General features: G+C 35.1%; 5 protein-coding genes and 1 long non-coding RNA gene across 8 annotated transcripts; 2 read left to right on the top strand and 4 right to left on the bottom strand.

Annotated features, from left to right (window-relative positions):
- Nucleotides 1–1541, top strand: LOC18022438 (aspartic proteinase PCS1). Its single transcript, XM_006405801.2, has one exon. It carries the CDS (start codon nt 16–18, stop codon nt 1327–1329), a length of 1314 nt encoding a protein of 437 aa, XP_006405864.1. The 5' UTR covers nt 1–15; the 3' UTR covers nt 1330–1541.
- Nucleotides 1542–7573: 6032 nt separating this feature from the next.
- On the bottom strand, nt 7574–8454 carry LOC18022437. Its single transcript, XM_006405800.2, has one exon. It carries the CDS (start codon nt 8437–8439, stop codon nt 7756–7758), a length of 684 nt encoding a protein of 227 aa, XP_006405863.1. The 5' UTR covers nt 8440–8454; the 3' UTR covers nt 7574–7755.
- Nucleotides 8455–9150: 696 nt separating this feature from the next.
- Nucleotides 9151–11347, bottom strand: LOC18022435 (putative pentatricopeptide repeat-containing protein At5g37570). The gene has a single exon (XM_006405799.2). The coding sequence runs from the start codon at nt 11228–11230 to the stop codon at nt 9584–9586; it is 1647 nt and encodes a 548-aa protein (XP_006405862.1). The 5' UTR covers nt 11231–11347; the 3' UTR covers nt 9151–9583.
- Nucleotides 11348–11734: 387 nt separating this feature from the next.
- LOC18022434 lies at nt 11735–13167 on the top strand. Of its 2 annotated transcripts, XR_002900525.1 has the most exons (4): nt 11735–12086; nt 12267–12363; nt 12442–12537; nt 12681–13167. It is a non-coding gene; the product is annotated as an uncharacterized LOC18022434 (long non-coding RNA). The 2 variants fall into 2 exon arrangements; XR_002900524.1 differs by having other exon boundaries at nt 11740–12363.
- Nucleotides 13168–13386: 219 nt separating this feature from the next.
- LOC18022433 (GDSL esterase/lipase At4g10955) lies at nt 13387–15382 on the bottom strand. 2 transcript variants are annotated; one of them, XM_006405796.2, is made up of 3 exons: nt 15198–15382; nt 14906–14997; nt 13387–14570 (listed from the first exon to the last, which is right to left on the bottom strand). In XM_006405796.2, the coding sequence occupies exons 2-3, from the start codon at nt 14965–14967 to the stop codon at nt 13532–13534; spliced, it is 1101 nt and encodes a 366-aa protein (XP_006405859.1). In that variant the 5' UTR covers nt 14968–14997; nt 15198–15382; the 3' UTR covers nt 13387–13531. The 2 variants fall into 2 exon arrangements, with proteins under 2 accessions (XP_006405859.1, XP_024014709.1); XM_024158941.1 differs by having other exon boundaries at nt 14906–15349.
- Nucleotides 15383–16999: 1617 nt separating this feature from the next.
- Nucleotides 17000–21622, bottom strand: LOC18022432 (kinesin light chain 3). Its single transcript, XM_024158940.1, has 18 exons — nt 21453–21622; nt 21038–21118; nt 20746–20933; nt 20563–20667; nt 20103–20203; nt 19876–19954; nt 19714–19725; nt 19569–19634; nt 19267–19335; nt 19110–19166; nt 18880–18957; nt 18502–18599; nt 18373–18418; nt 18164–18291; nt 17963–18065; nt 17808–17870; nt 17559–17618; nt 17000–17330 (listed from the first exon to the last, which is right to left on the bottom strand). Exons 1-18 carry the CDS (start codon nt 21565–21567, stop codon nt 17136–17138), a joined length of 1644 nt encoding a protein of 547 aa, XP_024014708.1. The 5' UTR covers nt 21568–21622; the 3' UTR covers nt 17000–17135.
- Nucleotides 21623–25621: the final 3999 nt, after the last annotated feature.

The raw sequence follows: 25621 nt of genomic DNA, 5'->3' as shown, positions 1-25621 counted from the left end.
TCACTCTTTAAAAAAATGTCTCTCTTCGTAACATTTCTTTACATTTTCCTCTGTAACTCAGTTTCTCTCTCATCATCTCTCTCTCTCCACTTTCCTCTCAAATCCCTTCGTCTCACTCCAACCACTAACTCATCTTCTTCTTCGTCTTCTTCTTCTTCTTCTTTCCAAACCTCCCTCGCCTCTCGCCGGACTCCGTCGTCTCTTCCGTACAGTTTCCGATCAAACTTCAAATATTCAATGGCTCTGATTCTCTCTCTTCCCATTGGAACACCGGCTCAGACTCAAGAGCTTGTTCTTGACACAGGAAGCCAACTTTCTTGGATTCAGTGTCATCCCAAGAAAAAGAAGAAGAAGCCTACGACGTCGTTTGATCCTTCGTTATCGTCGTCGTTTTCCGATTTGCCTTGCTCTCATCCTCTCTGCAAACCACGAATTCCCGATTTTACCCTTCCCACGACTTGCGACTCGAACCGTCTCTGTCACTATTCCTACTTCTACGCAGACGGAACCTTCGCCGAGGGTAATCTCGTCAAAGAAAAATTCACCTTCTCAAATACCCAAATTACCCCTCCTTTGATTCTAGGCTGCGCTGCTGAGTCTACAGACGATAAGGGTATTTTGGGAATGAATCTTGGTCGTCTTTCTTTCGTCTCCCAAGCTAAAATCTCGAAATTCTCTTATTGCATTCCTACCCGGTCAAACCAACCCGGTTTATCTTCGACCGGTTCGTTTTACCTCGGGGAAAACCCGAGTTCTCGCGGGTTCAAATACGTCTCTCTTTTGACTTTTCCTCAGAGTCAACGCATGCCGAATCTTGACCCTCTGGCTTACACAGTACCTTTGCAAGGGATACGAATCGGACAAAAGAGACTGAACATCTCAGCCTCTGTTTTCAGACCCGATGCAGGCGGGTCGGGTCAAACCATGGTCGACTCGGGTTCCGAGTTCACTCACTTGGTCGACGTGGCGTATGATAAAGTGAAGGAAGAAATTGTGAGGCTTGTGGGGCCTAGATTAAAGAAGGGTTACGTGTACGGCGCGACGGCTGACATGTGTTTCGATGGGAACAATCCTGTGGAGATCGGACGGTTGATAGGAGATCTCGTGTTTGAATTCGGGAGAGGAGTTGAGATCCTCGTTGAGAAACAGAGGCTTCTCGTTAACGTAGGAGGTGGGGTCCACTGTCTTGGGATCGGACGGTCCAGCATGCTTGGTGCAGCGAGTAATATAATCGGGAACGTTCATCAACAGAATCTATGGGTTGAGTTTGATGTGGCCAATAGGAGAGTGGGTTTCAGTAAAGCCGACTGCAGCAGATTATTACGTTGATGAGAAGAAGGTTCTAATATTCGTCTACGGTCGTGCGTATGATGTTTGATCGGACAGTGTATATGATTATCAGTTTTGAATATGGGATTTGTGGGTCCTATAGAAGGACATCTGTCTGAAGCAGCTTCTCAATCTTTATTAAGCCCTGTAACTATAATAATCAAATGGTCTCATTTCATGTATGTGTTAATGATCACTGCCACTTGTAAATTTTATGGTCAATATAACTATTTTATCATAAAACTTTTCGGTTTATATCATAACAATTAACAAATACTCTTTTATAAAGAGTGTTATTACTTTAACACATTTCACATAAATTTTAAAATTAATACAAATTTTATTTTACTCTTTATTAATATATTAAATAAAATTTCTCTCTCTCTCTCTCTATTTAATACATTAAAACAGTATAGTTAAAACTTAAATTTTTTTAAAAAATTACATTGAAACAAAAAAATAGTAATAATTAGTAAGACAAACAAATATTAAATAGAAAACAAGTAAAAAATAAATATGGGTTTTACTAATTTTTGGAAGATTGACCCTCCTTCGGAGTTAGACTATCTTGGTCCTTCTTTAAGTTGGAGTTAGACTACTTTAAACACTTACGGAAGATTTTGATAATCTAAGCTTGTATTTGATTTCTTGTAGTTTAAATATTTATATCCACTCTCTGATAGAAAGTGCAAGCACAAAGTGTTTTTTTTTTTCATGCAAGTCATTGGTAAATATTGCTTCTAGGGACAATCATTCTACCACCATGACTACCTTAAAACACTTATAGAAGGTTTCGATAATCATTTTACCCATGACTACTTTGGAATACTTATGGAACTTTTTGATAAATTAAGCTTGCATTTGATTTCTCGTAGCTTAAATGTTTGTGTCAAAAAAAAAACGGAAGTACAAAGTCACTTATTTTTCCATCTAACTTATAACAAACTCGTAAATCTTGCTTCTAGGGACAATTTTCGACCGCCATTTAAGTCACAATAAACCGGTAGATCTTTCTCCTAAGGACGATCATTTTATCGACCAACTTTGATTTAATACATGAGTTCGTCGATAATAAAAAAAGAGATATCACATAAATACATAATAAGAATATAGAAAGTGCTTGAAGTCAAAAAAATAAAGATGATAAGTGTTTGTATTGATTAGAAATTAAAGATGGATAGATAAATACAAGTGATGGATTTTGGGAGATATGCATGCAATGTCAGAAGTCAGAAGCAACAAAAACACATGATGCAAATGAAGACAATGACACATGATGATGAAATCGAGCAGAACACTACTAATCAATTACCACTGAGATACGGCAAGTCGGCAACGTCACTTTTTTTTTCCCGTCTTTTGTCATTTTCGATTTAAACTCTAAAGGAACCAGCCTTAGCCTTTAGGCTTCTTTCTTTTTCTTCCCCATGAATCAACCCATTTGATGGAGATAACATTAATTAGCTATGTACTTTTTTACGATTAATTCAGTTCTGATTTTGACGTTGTAAACTTAAAGCTCGTAAGAGTCTCTTGTAAGAAACGATAAATAAAGAAATCACAAAAAAATATCAAAATACATCACAAAAAATGTGATGATAACTAATTATTGATCGATCAATAATAAGACTATACCTCTCACGATTATTAAGTAACTCACGCTTGACAAAAATTGAAACTCACAAAACAAAAACAAAAACAAAAACAGAGAGAAAAAGATGATACACTAGTTTGCAAGTTTGATGCCATTTTTTATAGGTTTCAGTTTCACAAATGTTTAAATATACAAGTCTCTTAAACTCTTTGTTACTCGAAAATGAGGATCGAGTTTTGCCTTATAAGCTTTGCAAATCGAGTTACAAAACTTAGGAAATTTTACAGAATTAATTTTTAACGTAAAATTAACTTCGTTTTCTAATCGATTTAAGTTTGTATACTTAAAACGCTAAACTTTCTTTTAACTCATCCCAATGTTTAAAGAATCTTTAAGCTTTTAACCCCTACCCCTCACCAAATCATAACACTAATTAGTGATGTTTTACAAAAGATTGGAGATATAACACTTGAAAGCTTATGGAGATATAACACTTGAAAACTTATGTATATTAAAGTTTAAAATTTATCTTTGTAAAAGAAGAAGCGGAACAAATTTGAATGAAAGGGAAGAGATGGGGCCCAAAGATGAGCTGGATAGATTTTGGGGAGTAGCCGACAGCTTAGTTCCAAGTCTCTCGCCGAACTCAAACTCACTTTGGATTTACTTTGTCTTATATTCCTGACAATGACCTTATTCATATTCTACAATTCTTACTCTCTTTTTTTCGTTCGCATTTTGTTGATTCATCACTAAATATTGTTGTATTTATCATAATCATCATTTTAGTTTTGTTCAAATTTCATATCACAAAACTTAAGAGATAATGTTTTTCTATGTTGTCAAAAAGAAAAACAAGAAATCTAAACCATTAGACAAATTTCTCAACTTTTTTTTCCATCCAAATGTCTTTAAAATATCAACATAAAATACAAAGTATAATACATAATAAAATACGAGAAGTCGACCATCAACATGTAATGACACCGGAGCCAAAAACCCACACAAGAGAAAAACAAAAACCAAAAAGCAAAACTTACAACAACAAGATAAGATGGAACTACAAAAAGCATCGATCAACCCAAAGAGCCATAAGCAAGAAAAACGAGATAGCCACTAGCAGACAAAATCAACCCATAGACCCGGTTGAAGAACTGGTTTAACCCGGCTTTTTATGATAAATTGAGTACCCGCAAACTCCACGGAAACCGGGTAACTTAAAACGAGAAAAGTAAAAATATTTTCCTTTTCTCCTGTAAATTAATGATGCATAGATAACTGAATGACTCCACGTCTTTTGGGACTGCCACACATAGAGCTATCACATATTCACATATGAGGGACCATCTTCGATTTACAATTGTGAATTTAAATATTTGTAATGGGTATTTGTGTGCGTGTGATCCTAGTGGTGTATATCTATGAACAGCTGGTATGTTAAATAGTCAAAAGCAGCGGACTCATGCTATTTCACATTTCAAAAGTTTAAACTCACCCTGGGCATAAGAACCGGAACCGAAATACCGCACCAGAACCGACCCGAAATTTTCGATTCGGTTCGGTTTCGGTTATTGCCTAAATACCCATTGGATCTTATATCTAAGATCCATGGATATCGGTTCGGATCCGGTTATTACTCGGAACCGAAAATACCGAACCAAATACCCGAAAATTATGTATAAGTTTGGGTTATTACTCATTAATATAAAACAATTAGTTTGCTACAAATCTAATATTGGCCCATTAGTAATTCAAAGTCATTTTTACAAAATTGATCTAACCCATTATCCACAATTCGACACATATTCAAAGGAAAAAAAAAAGACATATACAAAACTATACACCTACACATGCAACTTATCGTTGTAAAATAAAAACAGTTTCTCTTTTTTCTTTCGTTAATACTTAAAAAATTAACTCTAATCATTCAGAAAAACTGAAATCCCTAATTTTCAGTCGCTGTAGCATTTCTTCGCCGGCACAGCCATCTGCTACGTTAAAAAATCAGTCGGGGGTATGCTTCTTTTCCATCTCCTTCTCATCTTTGAATTTATTTGGGTTTGGGGTTTATTGTTTATAGCTAAAATCGATTTTGGGGCTAACTGTTTCTGTTTGTTTAAATTTTAAATTGATCTCATTTCCTCTTTGTTTTTTTCGTTTTTACAACGAATTACTCTTGAATAATCGAGTCTCTAGAGTCTCTTCACTTAGAAATAGATTTAGAGTTTACTATTTATATATGAAATCCATATGGTGTTAACTATCAGTCTAATATATGAGATTATGAGTGCTAACTTCTTCTTTGTTAATGATTCTAATGTTTTTTTTAACTCTTTTTGTTTTGTATTTGCAGTTTCAGGTCACAAGAGTCGCAAGTCATGCTTCTTCTTTGTTATTTGGTTATTTTTGTTAACAAAATTTTTTCGGGTATTTAAGAACCGAAATCTTTTGGGTATTTTACGGTTCTCATCCTTCATACCCGAACCGATCCGGAACCGAGAGGTACCGAACCGGAACCGAACCGAAAATAATTCGGTACCTATATGGATCTAAAACTTGAGAACCAAAATATCCGAAACCGTTCAGTTCTTACCCGGAACCGAACCGAATATCCGAAAGCCCAGGGCTAGTTTAAACCACTAAACTTCAAGTAAAGTGGTTAAATCATGGGTCAAAGTGCCAGTTGTAATGATCCGGTAACCCATAAGTTCTTCACTTACTTCACCTTCATTTAATTCCTAGTTTTTTGGTGAAGCTAGAGATCCACCAAATCTAATGTATATCCCATATATAAATTGGATCTATTGTATGGCAGTGTCAAAGCAATTTCTTCAAGATAGATTTTTATGTAATTAATACTTGTTGGGATAAGCAATGCAGAAAACATGAGAATGTGTGCAAAAGAAAAATTCAAAGATAAAAAGTTCATGTCATATTCTAGTTCAAAATCAGTGACAAGATAATAAATAGTACCTAAATTATCTTGCTAACTAACTTTAAATTAATTTTCTACCACTATATTAGACAATATAAAACTGATAAAAAAAATATTTTCAATTAGATAATCAATATCACACTATATATTACCTAATTGTACCCTATAATCTTTCGTCTAAATCGACACAAGAAAATAAATCTTAAATGATTTTGACTTTGCTTTTTTACCGATATTCTTTCATTGTCTCTCCATCATTTGCTCATGACTCTCTCGCTTAAGATTTTGTATACAATTGCTTCTCCTTCCTTTGTCGGTACACCTTCTGCTTGTGATCCAGTCAACAACATTTCCCTTAGCTTTGTCTCTCTATAAAATGACTAGTTTAAGGGTTAAATTTGCGTTTAATCCCGTTTTTCAACATCAAATGGGTTCTCTCTAATAACGATCTTAACTTCAATTTGTATAAATATAATTTCTTTGCACTTCTAAGCCACAAACTTTTTTGCTCGTCAAATTTACAACTGTCACTAATACAATCACAACTTTTTGCTTTTCATTAAATTCATCAAATATAATATTATGTGCCTGAACCATATCATCCAAGTGTACTACTTTGGACCTCATCTTCACCTTACTGGACCTCATTTCTCACCTTACTGTATATATCATATAATGCAGATTAATTAAAGTAAATTAAAAAAAATATTATTAAAAAAATAAATTAGATCTGCATGCAAAATTGGATAGCACATATTTTAGAACAGTTCTAGAACTTTTTTTTTTGGGTTTTTAGAGCAATAAATATCTGCATGCAAATCTATTAATTTTATGTTAATATTTTTTGTTCTGCATAAAATCTATGAATGGTGAAAAAAAAGCAAAAGATTCTAAATGTGGATTGAATATATTTCCTTTGCATTTATTCTGCTTACCATTTTGGATAATGTAAATGTAAAAATCAAGATCATGATCAAGATTTGCTTTCATATATATATAGTGTATATATATATATATATATATATATAGGAAAAAAGCAAATAATATATAGTCAAATAACTAAAATTTATTTCTAGTTTGGAGTATTATTTTGAATATCCACTAAAATTTGAACTATTATTTATACAATGCAATTTATTTTTCTATATAATACTTTCTAATTGTATTTTAAATATATTAAGTTATTTTGGCGGATTCTGAAATCCGAGAGTATTGGCAGAGTTGGATAATCCAAATAATTTGTCATACCATCCAAACGACAGTTAGGTATGACTGAGCGGCTAGTTGCCCTTGGAAGAAGTCCAACAGAACTCGACTTAAAAGATCTAACGAGTCTAAATTTGGATTTGAATATCATAAAATTCCGAGATATCTGATCCGTACCTTGTTCATTATTCTAAAACGACACCCTTCTAAACAATTGGGTATGATACCAATTGATGGCCCATTGGCTTCCTTAATCTTTCTTTTGTTTGTCACTTCAGGTCCTTGCTTTATCCTTATGAGGTCATTTGGCCTTCAATTCCTTCTTCTCTTCTTCCTACTACGACTTTTTCGTCTTCCTTCTATGTCTCAAATTTCCTCTCTTGTCTCAACTTATATTCTTCTTCTCCTCGGTTCAGTATTAATCAAAAGATGAGATTCCAAAAAAAATAAAGAGAAATGAGGATAATTTTAAAGAATTCATTATACATGCAATTAATAAATAGTATTGCATAATTATATGTTTGGTTATAGTAATCAACAAAACTTACACAATAGCTAAATAAAGAAAAACGAAACAGCATACACAAACTTGTTAAAATCCATCCAAGGTTATAGAATAAGAAGACCCTTTAGCATTAAAACGTCCAAACGTATATACTTACGTACTCCCAAATAACTAGAAAGTATACAGTTAGCGACGGTCGGTTCGCCTCTTGACACTCGTCGGTGCAACCTTTACTGTTCTTGGTCCAGCCCGATAAGCTCCGATGTCCACGTCATCGCTTCTGCCACAAACTGTCCTTGGAGACATCAGAATCATTCCTTTCCACAAATTTCTCATGCTCATTTTTGTCACCAACCCATTCTGTTTCTTACTATCATATTCGAGCTTCTTCTTCAAAAAAACATGATCATCGTTCCTCAAAGCACTGGCCCGATTAACGGGTAAAGAACCCTCATCGATTCTCTTGGAAATACTCTTGATCTCATATGAGTCAAGAAGACTAGAGAGCTTGGTTTCTTGATCTTCACGCAACAAATGATTAGTGCAAGATTTAGAAACCTTGTTCTCGGAGAGGAGATTCATGTTCTTGTTGGCCTCAAGCTTGTACCGCGAAGGCCGAGGTGTTCTTGTGGCTCTTGTCGTGAGATCGAACTCTCTAATCATTGGTTTCCCTTCGTTTCTTTGGTACCAAGCCCACGCCGCAGCTTTCACTGTCGCCAGCTCATCTTCTCCTCCTCCTCCGCTGCCTCCTCCTCCGGTGAAGAGAGACGGTGGCCATCTCTTCTTTCTACCATTGCTATTGCTAGAGATGATCTTTTTCTTCTCGGACATAGTTGGTGTTGAAATGTAGTAGTTGGGGAATGGAAGCATTGTTTCATTGATTATAATTTTCTTGGGTTTGTGGAATTGGGAAGGTACACGTTAATAGTGGCCAAGGGAAAGGCTAAGAAAGATTCAAATATATATGATAAATAAATACGTATGGGTGTGTGAAAATTATTAATAAATACTAGAAAACGAGTAGTTGTTGTTGTGTTTGCTTTTGGGTCCATTGGTGGATACATCAATTATTCCGTAGAGAAAGTGTTGTACTTTTGTAATTGGACGGACGCATATTCTGCATTTCCTATATTCCTTCCTATACAATAAAATATTTCCTTTTTTTTCTTTGTATAATAAACCAAGAGAGTATTTTAAACAGTTTTATTGCCTAAACTTAGCTTAGATGAGCTCGATTTCATAACTGCCGAAATTTGAGTGATGATGTATTGAACTTGATCTTAATGCATGCTTACCTATGTAATTAGCTGCAAGAATTGACTAGTTAAATTGTTATATCATATAAGTAATTAGCGCTACGGGAGTATTTTGTAATTATATATTAGTGATTTGAATTCTAGTTTGCACTATCCTCCGACCTCTACAAGAAAGTTGATCACCTGAACATTGGAATTATTGGGAATAAATGGGATTTTATACTTTTTTTGGTGGGTTTAAAAATATGGCAATTTTGGTGGTGCTTTTGTTATTGACACAAAAAGGTTTGATTTTTACCTTTCACATGAAACTTACATTGCCATAGTTACAAAAGAATCAAACCACTCCAAAGATGATAAATGTCTGTTCACTTATCCACAAAGAGATGCGCCAAGAAAGTTGTTAACTAGACAATTGGAAAAAATAGAGATCTTTGTCCCCTCCAATTTTGGCCATGCACCTGAAGATTTCATCCTTCTTGAATAATAGAGAAGCAATGAGAGAGCTCTTAGACAAATCAAACCATAAACAAAATCTTATTGTTAGCCTCATTCTTGGTTGTTATCTTGGACACCCTCAAAGCACAGCACCAAAGAGGATTGTATCTGTTAGATAGCAAAAGAAGCCCCTGTGAACTGTGAAGTCCAAACATAGATCGTTTACATTCTTCAACCACTTTCCATTTTCAAAAAGTGAACTTCCTTTGGTGCTTTCGCCTGTATGTCTTGTGAAGTTGAACCAAAGTCTTGACAAGAGATTATCGACATGTCCAACTTCGACCAGAAATCTTTTTGATGCCATTCTCCTTCATTTTATCCCGAATATGAGCGACATCAGACCACCGGTCTAAAGCTGCATAAATATTTGACAAAAGTACATAGCTACCAGCACTTTGCGGTTCAAGGTCAAAGAGTCGCCTTGCAACTACTTCAGCAATCTCGGTATCTCCATGTAAACTACAACCACCCAAAAGCGAACCCCAAGCACTAGCATGAGCTTCCACAGGCATGGATTTGATTAGCTCATATGCGTCTTTGAGCTTCCCACACCGGCTAAGAAGACTCACAATGCAAGAATAATGATCAGTAGACGCCACAATGGAATATTTGTTACGCATCAACTCGAAATACTTTAACCCATCATCAACAAGCCCTGCTTGGCCACAAACTTTTAATATTACTGTGAAGGCAACTTTATCTGGAAGAATACCTTCATTTACCATTTTCTCAAACAAACGAACAGCTTCGCCTCCACACCCATGAATAGCCAATCCTTCCATCATCGAACAGTAGGAAACAAGATCCTTCTTAGGCATCTCTTCGAACAATCTTGCTGCTCTGTCCATGTGGCCACATTTGGCATTCATGTCTATCAAAGCAGGCACAACGTAATGACTAGAGAACCTGTTCATCCATTGGTGCAGATAAGAATCAACCTGTTCACATAACTCAAAGTTACCCATCTGAGAACAAGCTGACATCAAACCCACCATCAGAAACTCATCAAGCTTCACATTCTTCTCACACAATTCGTAGAAAATTTTCACCGCCTCGTTTGGCTGGCCGTTCTGTACATAACCCGATATCAAAGCTGACCATGCTCTAGCATCAACATCTCTCGCCTGGTCAAACAAAACCCGAGCGGAACGCATATCACCGCCTTTAGCATATCCATCGATCATGCAAGTATACGAAATTATGTCTTTGTCAGGCATTTCATCAAACAGCTTCCTACCATTCACCAAATCTCCGGATTTCACAAACCCATCGATCAATGCATTCCAAGATCCCGGTTTACGCTCAGGCATAACATCGAACATCTTCTTCGCTTCCTCTAACTCCCCGGATTTCATATAGGATACAATTAAAGCCGTCCAAGAAAACGCATTTCTCACAGGCATTTCACCAAACATCTTGCGTGCACTCAACAAGTCCTTGCATTTGCCATAGAAATCAACGAGGCTTGTAGCCACAACCACATCTTTATCAAACCCAATTCGCAGAACCAATCCATGAACCGTTGACCCGACACGGACCTGTCCATTGTTAGCACAAACTTTCATAACCAAAGGGAAAGTATACACATCAGGCCGAGCCAAGCCTTGTCTCATCATACGCACAAGAAGCGAAACAGTCTCGAAAAAGAGAAACCTTTTAGAGTACCCTTTTATGAAGCAGTTCCAGAGATTAGTGCAAGGATGAGGAACGCGCTCGAAAACAGAGGAAGAGTAAACGAGAGAGGAGGACGAAGAGAGGAAGATGGAGACGAGATTCTGGTCTTGCTCAAGACCCTTATGGATGATTCTGGCATGGATTTGATGAAGCTGAATCTCAGATTTGCAAAGGTTTAAAAGGGTTTTGATTGACGCCGAGTAAAGGAAAGATGATGATGATCTTTGGATCATTCGGCTTGCAATGTATCATCACAAGAATCTTAGTGGGAGTTTCAATTTTACCATAGATTCGGAGAAGAATTGTACTTCGTGAGAAGAGAATAAAGTGGAATTTGTAAAAAGTTGAATTCTTGGAGGAAAGGGTTTTAAGGGTTTATAAATTAGCTTTGCTCGTTCTTTCGCTCCACGCTTAGCTACTTTGAAAGTGGAAACAAAATCATTTATCTGATTTTATGGTTTAAAAAAAAATAAAAACTTAAAATTGGTTTAATTTTGTTTAATTGATTTTTATCGGTTGCAAATTACAAGAGCACTTTTATAGCACCTCAAGTGGAAGTTTATGGCCCAAAGTCATAGGCAAAAACCATTTAAAAAAAAAAAAAAATGATCCAATATTGATGAACGAGTTTTCCCGAAAAGTTTAAAGAGACGGTATCGTCCAATTATCATTCACACATGGCAAAATCTAATTGGTCAAAAAATTTTGGGACAAATTTTTTTTTTTGACATCGGACCTTTTCTTTTCTCCTTCACACGACTGCTTCTCTCATCTTCTTCCCAGGCGATTTCTGAAACTCTTCTTCCATTAATTTCTAAAACTCTTTGTCTGTCAATTTGGTAGGGTTTATGCCTTAATCAAACTGTTCTCTATTTAGTTAATTCAGCTTCTATGCTTTGCTTCGTGCCTCGGCTGAATAGTTGTACCTGTCAAAGAGCACAGCCATTGAAGCGACGATGTTATCATCAAGATTTTCGTTTTTGGAGATCGGCAGTTCCAACTTCGATTCCATTTGATGACGAGAAGAAGGTTCAATTTCCAACGACGACGGTGGCAACTTCGATTCTCGATGTGGTTTTGTTCATCTGGGTTTGTATTTCTATACATCTTTATGAGATGCTTTCTGATTTACCACTGTTTTATTGTTGATGCTTTCTGATTTCTCTGATTTTTCGTTTTGTTAGATAGCTCTGTAAATCATTTGTGAATATTTTACATTGTTTAAGGCCCTAATTGTGGATTATAGACGTGGAATTTTGGATTGTGTAGTTGTGTTTCCCTACTTATGATGTTGAGGCTTACTGATTCTCTCACCTTATAGAAGTGATGAGCTCGTTTGATAGATGTTAGCTGGGACTGGACAAAGGTAAACAAACTTTTCTTGGGAGTCCTTATCGATAAACTTAGCTCTCAATCTGATTTTTCGTTTTCAAGCTCAACCTAGATTGGTCGCTTGCATTGTCTATATCCTTGGTGGGAAGATGCAACTGTTAGTTTTATGACAAGCGGAGGATACAACGTTACTTCTCTTATAAAAAAGGTAGCTTTTTAATCATTTCCAGCTCCTCTTGAAGAGAAAAGAATCAAGAAGAGAAACTTTGCATCCTTGTTCAATGCTTGCTTGTATTTCTTTTGTTACTGTCCATGTTCTGTTGCAGGCTACTCAACAGATTTTGACTGCAGGTTTCACAGAAGACACTGATACTATGGGGAGAGGATGACCAAATCATTAGCAACAAGCTAGCTTGGGTTAGCGTTTTCTCTCTCTCTCCACTAAGCATATTCAAATATCAGACTGTGGACATCTTCCTCACGTCTAAAAACCAGCCGCTGTCGCTAAACTGATCACAGAGTGTGAATCAAAGACGAACCAACTTTAGATCAGAACCCCATAGAAACGCTAGTGATGAGAAACAGAGTGTGAAAACAGAGGAAATGGCCAAACTAGAAGCACTATTGCTTGGGTCAAAGCCTCCGGCTGGACCAAACGCAGGAGGATTCTGAATTGTATCCATTGTATCCATGTCTTGTTGAAACTGTTCACAAAGCTTCTTCTGGTTACATTGCAGCTTATTTAATTCAGTTTATCCATTATATCAATGTGTTACTTGCAATGTGTTATATTAGAAAAAATTTGTAATCTTGATTTATAATAATTGTGTGTTTACATGTACTATCAAAATTAAAAATTTTGAATTTAAAAAAAAAAAATGTATTCCTGATGAACCCAAGTTTGAAGTTCACCAATGGAACCTAAAAATTGGTACAAGTTCTTCCACAAACTCAAAACCAAAAAAAAAATATAGTATTCTGGTGAACCCCTCTTAATGTACATGCTCTTAGTAACACAGTTCATATACTAGAAAGAGATCTTAAAGCATTTCTTGGACTATCTTCCGTGTTTGAATTCTTGTTTTATAAACTAAATCATAATATGGTGGTACACACAACACACAATGAAGGGTATTGCAATCGGAAAAACCAAATCATTTTCGGTTAAGTATGGTCTGGTTCGGTAAGGAAAGAAGAGAGAGCTATTTGTACAAGTAAATGTTGGAAACCAAATTTTGATCATCTCTCCACCATTGATGAATCCCATGAGCATCCTTGTAATCTACAGATTCGGTCCGGTTTACTATCAGCTTAGCAGATGGGATCACATGAACCGGCTCTTCTACTTCCACTGCATTACTCACTCCCATCGCATCCATCAACAAACCTCCCAAAGAATGCTGCATCGCCATCCGCTCAACGATCCCTGCTCCATAACCAAACTGTTCCATTGTTCCCCTGTGCTCGAAAAACCCGATGTACTCTGAACATAAATGGTCTCCTGGATTCACATGTATGTCAGGAAGCCAAGAAGCTAGAGCCTTTAGCGGATCTTCAGACAAGTTTCGTACTTGCAACTGCTGTTGCTGAGGCTGCTGAGTTTGTTTGAGTGTTCTTGAGAGAGCAAGTCCTGCAGTGACTATGCTCCCAGCGATTCTAATCCCGCTCCTAACACGCTCGTTTGCTATCCTCTCTATCGGTGGAGACACAAATGGAGGGTTGAACAAGAACGATTTGATGTAAACTCCAGTCTTTGCCAATGTTTTGCCAGCGAGAAGCGACATGGCTGCACCCATTGAATGGCCCGTTATCCAGAGGCTTGAACCGCTAGAAGCAGAAGAAGCAGCCATGCTTCTCACGGCTTGCATAGCGATCTCGAACCGAGACGTTCTGTGGAGACCGTTCCGGATAATGTGGATGTCTAGCTCGATGTCACGGGATATTGAGTCCGGTTTAGTCAATGTTCCTCTAAAGGCTATGACATACCGTGGAGCTGCTCCAGAGACGACGACTGTGGTGTTGTCTTCTTCGTTTTGTGGAGGTTTGAATTCGTAAATGCCGCCAAAGATGGAGAAATCTGCGTCGTCTACGAGGTTACGGATTAGTTTGAAGCTGAAAAACTCCCACCATGGAGATGCAAGAGCTTGAGGGCCTTCACGTTTAAGCTGACGGTCACGCTCTACTATGTAGATTCCTTGAACTAAACAAGCTGCTACACAACGTTGGTGATCTTCGTTTGCCCTGAATATACAAAAGACAAAATCTTAGGAACCATTTGGTAAAATATGTGGCCACCACAAAGTTTCACAAACGGTTTTATTTGGTTGATTGAATCAAATTCATGGACAAGAGTAAAGAAACAAAGACATACCAATCAAGTTTTGTGTCAGAATTACATCAGATTGAATGAGATCATGAGAGAAAGTATACCAATTAATTAAACAGAACATACCAATCAAGATTAACAAAGTATACTAATCAAGAAACAAAACATATTCGAAACGACAAAGTAAAGTATACAAATCAATCAAAATCTCGTTACCATCACAGTGTAGTCGCAAGAAACAAAAACATACCAATCAAGATTTGTGAGGTGTGAGGGTCCACAGAGGCTAAAGTCTTCTCTATCAGAGGCCATTCTTGTCTGTTTCCTAAGCTGATCTGCAAACTGCAATGTCCGAGGAAAAGAGAAGACTTTTTCGCAATAGATCTTTCTAACAATTGAAGATTTGCAGATAATTTGAAATTGCCGCAAGAAACAAATATAACAATCAGTAATTAAACAATTAAACATGCAATGTCTAAGGAAAAGAGAAGACTTTATGCAGTAGATTTTTTTCAGATAATTTTGAAATTGGGGATACTCACTGTAAGACCCTCTATTCGATTGAAGAGAAAGAGAACCAATTCACCCAAAAAAATTGCCAGGGAGAATCGAAATTGAAGAAAAGAATCAACAGGTTAGATCAGGCATATATCGTAAGAAGAACTAAACGGGAGTGGAAGCCGTGTCAAGGGAGGGGAATCTGTTGGAAGAAAAACGATATTGAACTAGCGTTTAGTCTCCATCAACTTGCGTTTTGAACTACGATACAGCGTTTTGTTTATTTGCATGAAACGACGTCGTTCTAGTTACTTGTCAATTGTCATGTCCACGGTAGTTTTAATGTTTTAATTTTTTTTTTTATGTTTTAATTTCTTGTGTTTGCAGTTAAGCCGCATTCCAAATGATTGATTTTTTTTATAATATTCGGTTGGTGTAACGCACTGGATGTATTAATCACTCTTCATCTCTAACTCTTTTTAGCCCATATGAGATGCAAATTTATTTGCCAGCTGACTAAGAAAGTGAATCAACAAAATTACCTTGGCTGCACAAAAGCCCTAGCTTGAACAAAGTTCGAGAGTTCTTCTTTCTTGTCGTGTGAGCGGCAAGAGTTCCAGCTGCAACCAATCCAAAGTTCAAGTATAATCCTCTTGTTTTCTAGAGAAAATGAAGACCTAAAAATACCAAAGTTAAATAATGTTATAGCAATTATTAAATCATCAAATATTTATTAACATATTTACCTTTTTGAAAATGTTTTATGGGATGTGGTCTTGTGTTTACGATGAAGTCAACCAGCGCCTTGAATAATCCTGTTTTAGGTCAAGTGAAAGCACCAAGATTTGAGTGTATTGGGTTTCAAATTGCATTCTTCATCAGCGTAAGGAAGAACCAAACTCCTGCTTAAGTTGATCCCTAACATAAGCTGAAGTTGAGTAAATCCAGAAAACACAATTAAAATTATATTAAAAACCAACAGATATGAAAGCATGCTTAATTTTTTTTTACCATCTTCCAATGTTCACATCAAAGATTTTGCAAGAGAGTTTACAGATAAATGAATATCAAATATAAATCAAAATTGTTTTTACTATTTATTGATCATACTCGATATAGTAAAACACAAACACATACATGTGCAAATTTTGTGCTAGTTATGAATTAAATTCTAAAATTGATGATAATGGTAAACTATAAAAACAGACATGCTGTGTATATATAAGCATACACTTTGATTATTGGAATACCAACAAATAACATTAATATTTAATTATTTTATTTTCTGTTATTTTAGCAAAAAGTAATTTTTATCATTTGTTCAACTGATTATTGGAATACCAACAAATAACATTAAAAGTACGTATCAGAAGACATATCCGAGAAAATATACTAAACAACAAAATTTGAGTTATCCGATATTTATTTCCAACTACCTGATATATCCAATTCTGTATATAAAATTGTAACTTGGTTTGATTTTGCAATTCTTTTTATAATTCTGACAAATATAATTAAAGATATTTAGTTATTTTGGTCCAAAAACATAATTAATATCTTCGGTGTGATTGTAATTTTGTTATCTCAAATCTTAAAAAATCAAAATTTCGGTATTTAATTGTGTATTAGGATAATTAGGGTATCCATTCAGCTTTTGGTTTCGTTTTGCTTAGAATATCTCGATTTTTTTGTTTATCAGAAACCATTCTGATATTTATTATTTCCAATCCGGTTCCGGGTAGTTTGCCCATCATAGGTTTTAGAGAAAATGATTCAAAACACAAAAGTATAGAGACAGAGATAAATTGTCAGTTCTTCATATTATTAGTTTTGTTTTTAACACTGTTACGTCATCACCATAAATCATATTACTAGTCTAAACTGGAAAAAAAAATGATTATTGGTCGACAATTGGATCTCTATATAATCCTTTATTCAATATGAGAAAGAAAAAAAAAAACCATTTCTTTTTCATAACCTTTTTAGCCTTTCTTATGCGAACGGAGATCGATGTCAATACGCCTAACTTCTTCCTTCAGCTCTTGTAAAGAAATAGGACTTGCCTTGGAGTTAAGCGTTGCCTCTTTGTTGTCTAATAAAGCCGAGAGATGCTTAAGACACGAGAGGTATTCAGTTTTTACTTCTGCAGAATCTTGTAGCTGAGTTCCACAACCAAACTACAGAAAAAACAAAAGACGAAGAACAAAGTATTCTTAAAGATCATCGAGTCGATATTTGTTATCAGTGGTCATAAGAAACAGAGCAAAGTTCATCAACTGTATATATAAATTAGTAAGTTAGAGTTAAAGATTAGCATATATAGTGGATTCAAGAAACTTGCAGACAATCAAGAGTTTTGTTTCTCTTCAACAAGCCGGTTTTGGAGAAGAGATCAATTTTTTTACCTCTTTAAAAGCTGAAAGACATTGGGCAAGTGCATCTTCAGCTGCATGCGGATGCTTTTCCTGCAATGTCATGAATCAATAAGTTTAAACAAGGTTTTTGTTTAGCACAAAGCATCAATACAAAGTTAAGTCAGTGTTCATCATCAAGCCAAGTACATAGAACCTAGTCAAATGAGCTGAAAGATAGTGTCTGAATCTATAATAATAATCTGCATTTGCAGCATTGAACTCTCTTATTACAATACTAACCTTTGACTCCTCAATCTCATTCTTGCTCATCTCCAAAACTGCAAGACTCTCAAGAGATTGCAGCTACAAAAGAAACAGAAAGGACCCAAACGTGATGTTCTTAAGAAAATTCAAACACAAATATACATATAAGTGTTGGTTTTAATGAGACCTACCAGTATGACTAAAGCTGCGTGTTCATAATTCCTTAGAGTCCCGCTGGATTTCTGCTCTTTGCTCTTTTGGTTTTTTAGCTTAAGCAGAACGTCTTTTGCTATCCTGGTTTTAACCACAAACAAGTTTTTTTCCTTACATTCTTCTATGTGAAGATTAAAGAACATAGCTGAGACAAGAGAGAGATAGATATAGACACCAACCTAGCTGAATTTTCAAGATAATTCTTTGCTTTTTCTAGTTTAGATAGAGCTTCACTGTTATCAGTTCTTCTCAATTGACTAGCCTGAAGCATAAACGTCTTTGCGATGTGCAGCAAGTTTCCACCTATCTATCGATCCAGCAAAGGAGAGAAGATGAATACTCTATTGCCAATATAAAAGATGAATTTTTATGAGAGAAGAGAGTGAACCTGGATGTGTCCTTCTGGAAGTAAAGTTTTTTGAGTTTCGAGACACCTAACAAGGAATTATCATGAACATTTGAGGATCCTCATAATACTCTGATAAACCGATCAAGCAAGAGTTTATTATGTGCTCACTTTTCAAAAAGTTCTAGAGCTTCTTTCAGCTTCCCAGATAATTGTAGAGTAAGCGCTAATGCTTCAGCTGCAGTTACTGCCTCCATTGAGTTCCATCCCTGTGATATGTTTTAAGCCATTAAGAACTTAAAACTAAAATCATGAAAGCACAGCTAAAGGTGATCTCATCAACTTATGATCGATGCATAGTAAACAGTCAAAATCATAACTACATTTAAGTTAACCAAAATTGAAAATATTATCTTTTCAATTATAGACCTCTAACTGCACTATATTAGAGACTTATACTCAGGTAGTTGGAAGTAAAATGTTAAATCATTGGAGAAATACTCATAAGAAATAGCTACTAAATGAAAGCTAAGAAAAACAAAACAACACCTTTGATAATTCCATCATGTGCAATATTTTCCTGTGTATGCTTTCAGCCTCAGCCAGACGATTCGATCGTACATATATCTGGAACAATAGACGAGAAAGTGAAATCACTGAAATGTTAACAATTTCTGCGGTTGATTGGATCTTGTCCATTTCATGCTTTGTTCAAATCAATGCATCGTGAAAACAGAAGGCCAAATCCAAATTACATGCAAAGTTTAAGGCCACAAAACCTGAGAAAGATATCTCAGTCTCCTGATATATGTCATGGACTCTCCTTGACCACCTTCCTACACAACAAAAATAAAAAATACGATAATAAGCATACAACTGACAAAATGGAATGTCACAATGGCACATATATCAGTTATCATTAGATTATCGACATGCCTCTAGTATTTTAAGAGAATCCAGAATAAGAGCCTCCGCATCTGTTTCTTTTCCTTGCAGATGTAATACCTGTCGAGTGTCGAATCGTATGTTAGAAGGAAGTTTAACACGAAGGATTGAATCAGACTTCAAGTCAGATTTGTGATATTAGATACAATTCATCACAAGTCTGAATGAGCAAAAGGCAGGATATCACGGTCCTCTATAGATATATAAACAAATACATGATGCCAGAAGCTTAAGCACAAGAAAAGAAAAAAAGTATTCCATTTTTGACAATAAAAAGTGAAACATGAGAGTACCGTTCCAAGATGATACATTGTCTCTGCATAATCTGGATGATTTTGTCCCAGGACTCGTCTTTTCATCTAGATTAGGATCACAGGAAATAATAAGAAGAAGCTAAGTTTTAATTAAAATAATAATAAAGCTTAATCACATCCATACCTTTAAAGCACGCTGCGCAGGGAAGAAGCAAAAAAAAAAAAAAATAAAAATAAAAAATAAGAAGTCAGCATCACAGAATGTAAGGGTTATCATTTGACAAATAATAATAGGCAAACGATAAGACTTTACAAAGAGACAAGTACATTCAAAAAGGGTGATTACCTCGTAGCACGCACGAGCTTCCTCAAGTTTTCGCTGGACAAGATAGAGTTGTCCAAGGTTGTGTAGAGTAGCACCAACACTGCATTGTTAAGAATCTTGTTGGATAAATGAAGAGAACAATAACAACCAAAAGAAAAAGTAGATTGCAACACAATTCATGCTACAACTCTCATATTTCTAGGCAATCATGTAATTAAGTGTCAGATCAAAAGATAATGATTTCTCACCGCACATCTTCAGGACCGTAGGACTCCTCCAATATACTAACAGCCTCCAGGTACAAGGGCTCTGCTTTGTCGAATTCTTTCTTAACTCTATATAACTCTGCCTTACATAGAGGAAGGAAAATATAAAGCGTTTAGTCTAAGAAAACAAGAAGTAACAAATCATGAAACGCAGAGCACTGTTAAAGTGAAAACTTTTGGAGAATCAAGAATGAAACTTCTAAGAAAGAGACTGAATAAGACACCATTGTGCCAAAATGATAAAAATCTAAATGCATATATATTCCTCAGTGGAAAACAGTAAAAATGTTAAACACTTAGCCTTAGAGGACCATATTCGAGACGCTAGCCTTAGAGGACCATATTTGAGACGCTAATACATTTTTTCATGCATTTCATATGAAATGAACAAGCAGTATGACTAGGAAACTATAAGAGCTTAATGAAGTCCACAGAGACCAACCAGATTGTTGCATGCAGATGCAACATGTGGATCCCTCTCTCCAAAACCTTCCTTAGCTTCCTGTATTGCCGAACCGAATAGCCTCTCGGCCGGCTCTAGTTTCCCCTATAAAATGTGAGAAAATTATCAAGCAAGAACAAAAAAAAAACAGATTGACTTCATTCTTCAAATATATCAACCAACCTGAAAGAAATGATCTCTTCCACTATCAGTAAACACCCTCCACTTAGATGTGTGTATATTAGATACAACCGAACTGTCCTCAATTCTTTCGAGCCCATTATCGCCACTCTCATCAATACTACCTCCAGGTTTCGACTTAATAGGCTCACCATCTGCCAATACAACGTTCCCACAAAACCCAAGGATTGCTGAAAAAGGAAGGAACCATATCAAAATAGCACAAAAACAACAGTGAGAAATTGGAATCATAACGTAACAAAATAATCAACATTGAGCTTAGATAGATACACACCAGCTTGTCCTGCCAAAATCATCCAATGCCGAGGATCCAAGTGACCTCGAGAATCATTTCGATACGAAATCCTCGGTTTCCCTGCAATTAAAGACTCCTCCTTTTAGGTCAATAAACAACATACCTACTCAGATTTAAGTACATGATCACACCTAAAAGGCTGAAATGATTACCCAGATCACATTGTATTCAAAGCGTATCACTTTATTCAAATTACAAACATTTCACATATCGATACCAATTTACACGACTTAGTAACAATTTTCCAATGAAAGGGTACTATGAAACTTGATCATTGTGAGAACAAGTAAAAATATCTAAGCTACACAAGCAAGAATGAAGAAAACTTTCAGGAATTGTTACAATCGGCTTTGATAAAGCGAAGAAAGAGGTTAAAAATACTAAGGGAAGTTACCGGAGAGTGAATTAGCAAAAGCGGTGGCGATCCAAGGAGCCCGCGAAGAAGAAAAGGAACGTGAGGTCCGATGAGTTCCTCTGAGAAGAGTCGAAAAAATTCGAGTTATAGACATTTTGGGAAGTTTTTGCTTCCCCAAGACTGCGAAAAATCCTTAAACCCTCTCGAGTTTTTGTGAGGTGCGCTAAGTTTGTTCACCAGGTGTTCGACGAAATTACGATATTAACATATCCTCCCCTTGCTTGTTCCATTCAATTTATTTGTTTGTTTTTTTTTTATATTCAATTGTTACATCACATTTGGCTAGTCAGAAGATTGATTCGTAAACCATCTTCGACAAGTTTGGTATGACTGACTTCATGCGTGAGCTCCTTTTGTAAGATTATCAACCCAAACATTTAAACATATGGGGATATATGATAGTAAAAAATCCAGAAAACTAGGATCCGAAAAAGGGTGGATGAAGGAGAAGGTAATTATTTCGGATAAAGAAAAATAGGTGAGGACGAACGAAATGCGCCAAGTAGCAATCTTGCAGTAGGCAGAACAAGCCAAAAAAAGTTAGTAAAATTGTCAGAGCTATGATGCAAGCACAAAATTCAGATCCAGTCAAATCAGTTCGTGGACCGATCCACCCAAATCATAACCCGAGGACTAACGCGGTATACTAACCAGATCAAGTAAAATCCTATAAATACTTTGTTCCTTCCAACGAGAAAGGGGTTCATTCTTTTCGCTATCTTAAGGTTTATATTATCTCTCTAGATACTTGTGATCCTTGAGCTTTAACACTTTATACTTTTTATCATTACTCCGACTATCATTTCAATTTCTCTCCACAGCGGTTCCTAAATCGTAGAGCATTTCCTCCCATAAACTTTAGTATTTCTTCTCTTTTCACCCTGAAAAACCCATCACCACTCAAAGACCTGAATCGATTCTACCTTTCTTAGGAATGCTCGGCCTGCTTTTTTTTCATTCGTTTTCGATCTCTTTCCTCTCTCTGATTAGCCACTTCATGGTCTTTTTCACTGTTTTCTGACTTGAGCGTCGGAGAACCATCAGAAAATATACCTCAAACGTATTTTCTGGATCTTCACATGCTTTTTGGTTTTGCAGGAGACTTACCCCTACAGAGGACTGAAAATCCCCTAAATAGTTGTCAAATCATATATATTATAAGCAAAGTAAATTTTTGATTTTCAGCTCTCTCGTTAATTTTGGAAGTGGTTAATTATCATCTTGTCCCTCATTAAAAAGTCTATATTAGCCTTTAACTTAGTTTAAGTTTAGTTATTAGTCTTTTACTCTATTCAAATTAAATTTATTTAATTATATATATATATATTATAAGCAAAGTAAATTTTTGATTTTCAGCTCTCTCGTTGATTTTGGAAGTGGTTAATTATCATCTTGTCCCTCATTAAAAAGTCTATATTAGCCTTTAACTTGGTTCAAATTAAGTTTAGTTATTAGTCTTTTACTCTATTCAAATTAAATTTTGTTAAAATTTAATAATCTTAGTAAAATATAATCTTATCTTTAAATTAAATATGTTTTTAAATAAAAAATCGACTATAGTTTTTTAAAATCTACTATTTTTTTAATTAAAAAATTATTAGTTTCTTAATATATATATATTTTTTTAAAAAAGGACCATTATTTTCTATTATTTTCTTAATATATTTTTTAAAAACGAAAATTATTTTCTATACACCTCAATCATTGTTTTAATTAAAAACAAACTATTACTTTATTAATCTACCTTTTTTTTTAAAAAGGACCATAGTTTTCTATATATCTCAATTATTGTTTTAATTAAAAAAAAACATCTAAAAATCGAAAATTTAAGAGTACAAAAAAAAAACCCCTAAACTTTTCCATCCACTCACCTCATCTTTAATTAACAATTAATCTCCACTATCTTATTTAAATAGATATATACATGCTAACAGTTATTATCCTTACAAATATCGTTTATGCTTTTTATTTTATAAGTATAAATACGTATAGAACAAAACATGGTCAAAATAAATATTTCACTGATCAATAATATTCTTCTGTTATTCTGTTCTCATTACGTCTTTAGTTTTCTAAACCAAAAACCCTAGCTTGATTTGGCTAAACACGTTTCTGCTTCCTTTCTCATTGTTTTTGCAACTGAATATGATGCCAAAAGGTATAGTTTTCTTTTAACTTTATCTTTGATTCTGTTCCGTGCTATTAATCATAATTGAAATCCATTAATATGTGTTCTTTCATAATTATAGGGTTCTGGTTATTTGCCGGTGCATCTTCCTTTACCACAAAATTCCATCTATGATGATGTCAACGTGTCTGACTCGAAGAACAAAAGCAAATTGATATCTTGGATGGAATGCAATCAACTTAATCCAGCGGCAATGACATTGTTATATTCCAACATCCCTTCTAGATGGGTATGGGATCCGAAGCGATGTGAATGGATACCCGGCTCACAGTTTCTCGGAGTTCGGGTGTGCTAGAGGATTGTCCACTTAATTCTGGTGAACTCATTATCTACGCCTTCTATTGCTTGTGAGGAGAGGTCCGTGTTATTTTTAGGATATTAAAACTGTTGATGGTGTTCTTCATTCTATGTTCAAGAGGGTATGCTACACTATGAAGATCTTGACTTCTGGGATCACCCGATGTGTTGTGGAGTCTTGTCCGAGAGAGGTTGATCTTTTGAGATTTCTATTGGATTATGCTAGAGATCCATGCACCTTTGCGGATATTATGACAGTATTTAGGAATGAAGCAAAGTGGAATCAACATATAGCATGTATTTTTAATGTTTTTTTATTGTACGTTTGGATAAAGAGATTAAGAATAATTGTTGATATCATAGTTGGCCAAATTGTTGAAGAGAGAGAGCATATGACTTTTGTAGTCATCTGTTAAATTAGCAGATTTGAAGAGTGATACATTTCTACCCCATATTATCTCTAAGAATCATCATGTTTCTTGATACATTATTAGAATAGTCAAACATATATCTATCTAGAAATAACTAGCTTTAAAAAAATAAACTTTTAGGCGAGTCGTTCTATAAAATCACTTTAATCTAAATTAAAATAGTTGAAAGTTCCATCACTATAACATAATTAGGAGATTCTAGAAAGAAAGAGGGAAAGAGGGAACGAGATATATATATATATATATATATATATAGATATAATTAGAGAGAGAAAAAAAAAGATTAATGGAAACCAATAATGGAATACTTAGATACAAGGTTATATGGCGAGGAAGAAGACAATGATGTGATAAAGAAACATCTGAAGAATAAGAAATACAAAGAAAATGTAGAAATGAGAGGGAACAAGAAGAGGAAGAAGAAATCCGGGAGAAGAAAATGAAGACAAAGCTGAATAAAAAAGAAGCCAAGGAAGAAGAAGATAATAAAGAAGAAGAATAACTTTAAGATGACAAAGTAGACAACGAAGGAAAAAATAAAAAGACAATAAAGAAGGAAAATGATGAAGAATAGTGAGAAGAAAAAACAGGAAGAGTGAGAATAGAAAAATATAATTCGGAGAAGTCGAAGATGATGGAAAAGAAGAATGATAAGATAACGAAAAGAAAAAAAATAAGATAAAAACAGTCAGAAAAGACAAGAAAGATATGACAAAGACAAAGAAAATAAAAACCGTAAGAAGAATAAAAATGCAGATTAGACCAAGACATCAAAGAAGAAGAAGGAGGAGGAAGGTAAGGATTTGGAGATGATGAATAAAAACTGAAAAAATATGTAGAAGGAATTGAAGATGACAAATGTGATGAATAAGAAGAATAAACTGAATATGATGAAAAGGAGAAAAGAAAAATATGAGGAAGACGATAAACAAAACTAAAAAAATAAGAAGAAAAAGACGAAGCGGAAGAATTTGAGGTTGAAGATAAGATGAAGAAGAAACAAAAGAATAATAAGCCAGAGAAGACGAAAACGATAAAAAGAAAAATCGGAAGACGAAGACAATCATATAAAAAAAAAGAATAATTGTTGAAAAGGATAAAAAATGATAAAGAATAAGTCAAAGTCAAAGACGATTAAGTAGAAGAAGAAACATAAACCAAATATGTTAAAGAAGAAGGAAAACGCGTGAAATAACCAATTAGAATGACACACATTTACGAAAAAATAGAAA

This window comes from Eutrema salsugineum, unplaced genomic scaffold (assembly GCF_000478725.1).
Source record: "Eutrema salsugineum unplaced genomic scaffold, Eutsalg1_0 scaffold_14, whole genome shotgun sequence".
Classification (NCBI taxonomy): Eukaryota; Viridiplantae; Streptophyta; class Magnoliopsida; order Brassicales; family Brassicaceae; genus Eutrema; species Eutrema salsugineum.
This window is presented reverse-complemented; position numbering and strand designations above follow the sequence as displayed.

Excerpts from the sequence above, each read along its gene's own strand:
- LOC18022438 (XM_006405801.2), top strand. The coding sequence starts at position 16 with ATGTCTCTCTTCGTAACATTTCTTTACATTTTCCTCTGTAACTCAGTT.
- LOC18022437 (XM_006405800.2), bottom strand. The coding sequence starts at position 8,439 with ATGCTTCCATTCCCCAACTACTACATTTCAACACCAACTATGTCCGAG.
- LOC18022435 (XM_006405799.2), bottom strand. The coding sequence starts at position 11,230 with ATGATCCAAAGATCATCATCATCTTTCCTTTACTCGGCGTCAATCAAA.
- LOC18022433 (XM_024158941.1), bottom strand. The coding sequence starts at position 15,123 with ATGTTTAATTGTTTAATTACTGATTGTTATATTTGTTTCTTGCGGCAA. Across the intron at positions 14,571-14,905 it reads CACCTCACAAATCTTGATTG|GGCAAACGAAGATCACCAAC; the intron begins GTATGTTTTTGT and ends TTGTATATTCAG.
- LOC18022432 (XM_024158940.1), bottom strand. The coding sequence starts at position 21,567 with ATGTCTATAACTCGAATTTTTTCGACTCTTCTCAGAGGAACTCATCGG. Across the intron at positions 20,204-20,562 it reads CATCTGCATGCAACAATCTG|GCAGAGTTATATAGAGTTAA; the intron begins GTTGGTCTCTGT and ends CCTCTATGTAAG. Across the intron at positions 18,066-18,163 it reads TATCTTGAAAATTCAGCTAG|GATAGCAAAAGACGTTCTGC; the intron begins GTTGGTGTCTAT and ends GGTTAAAACCAG.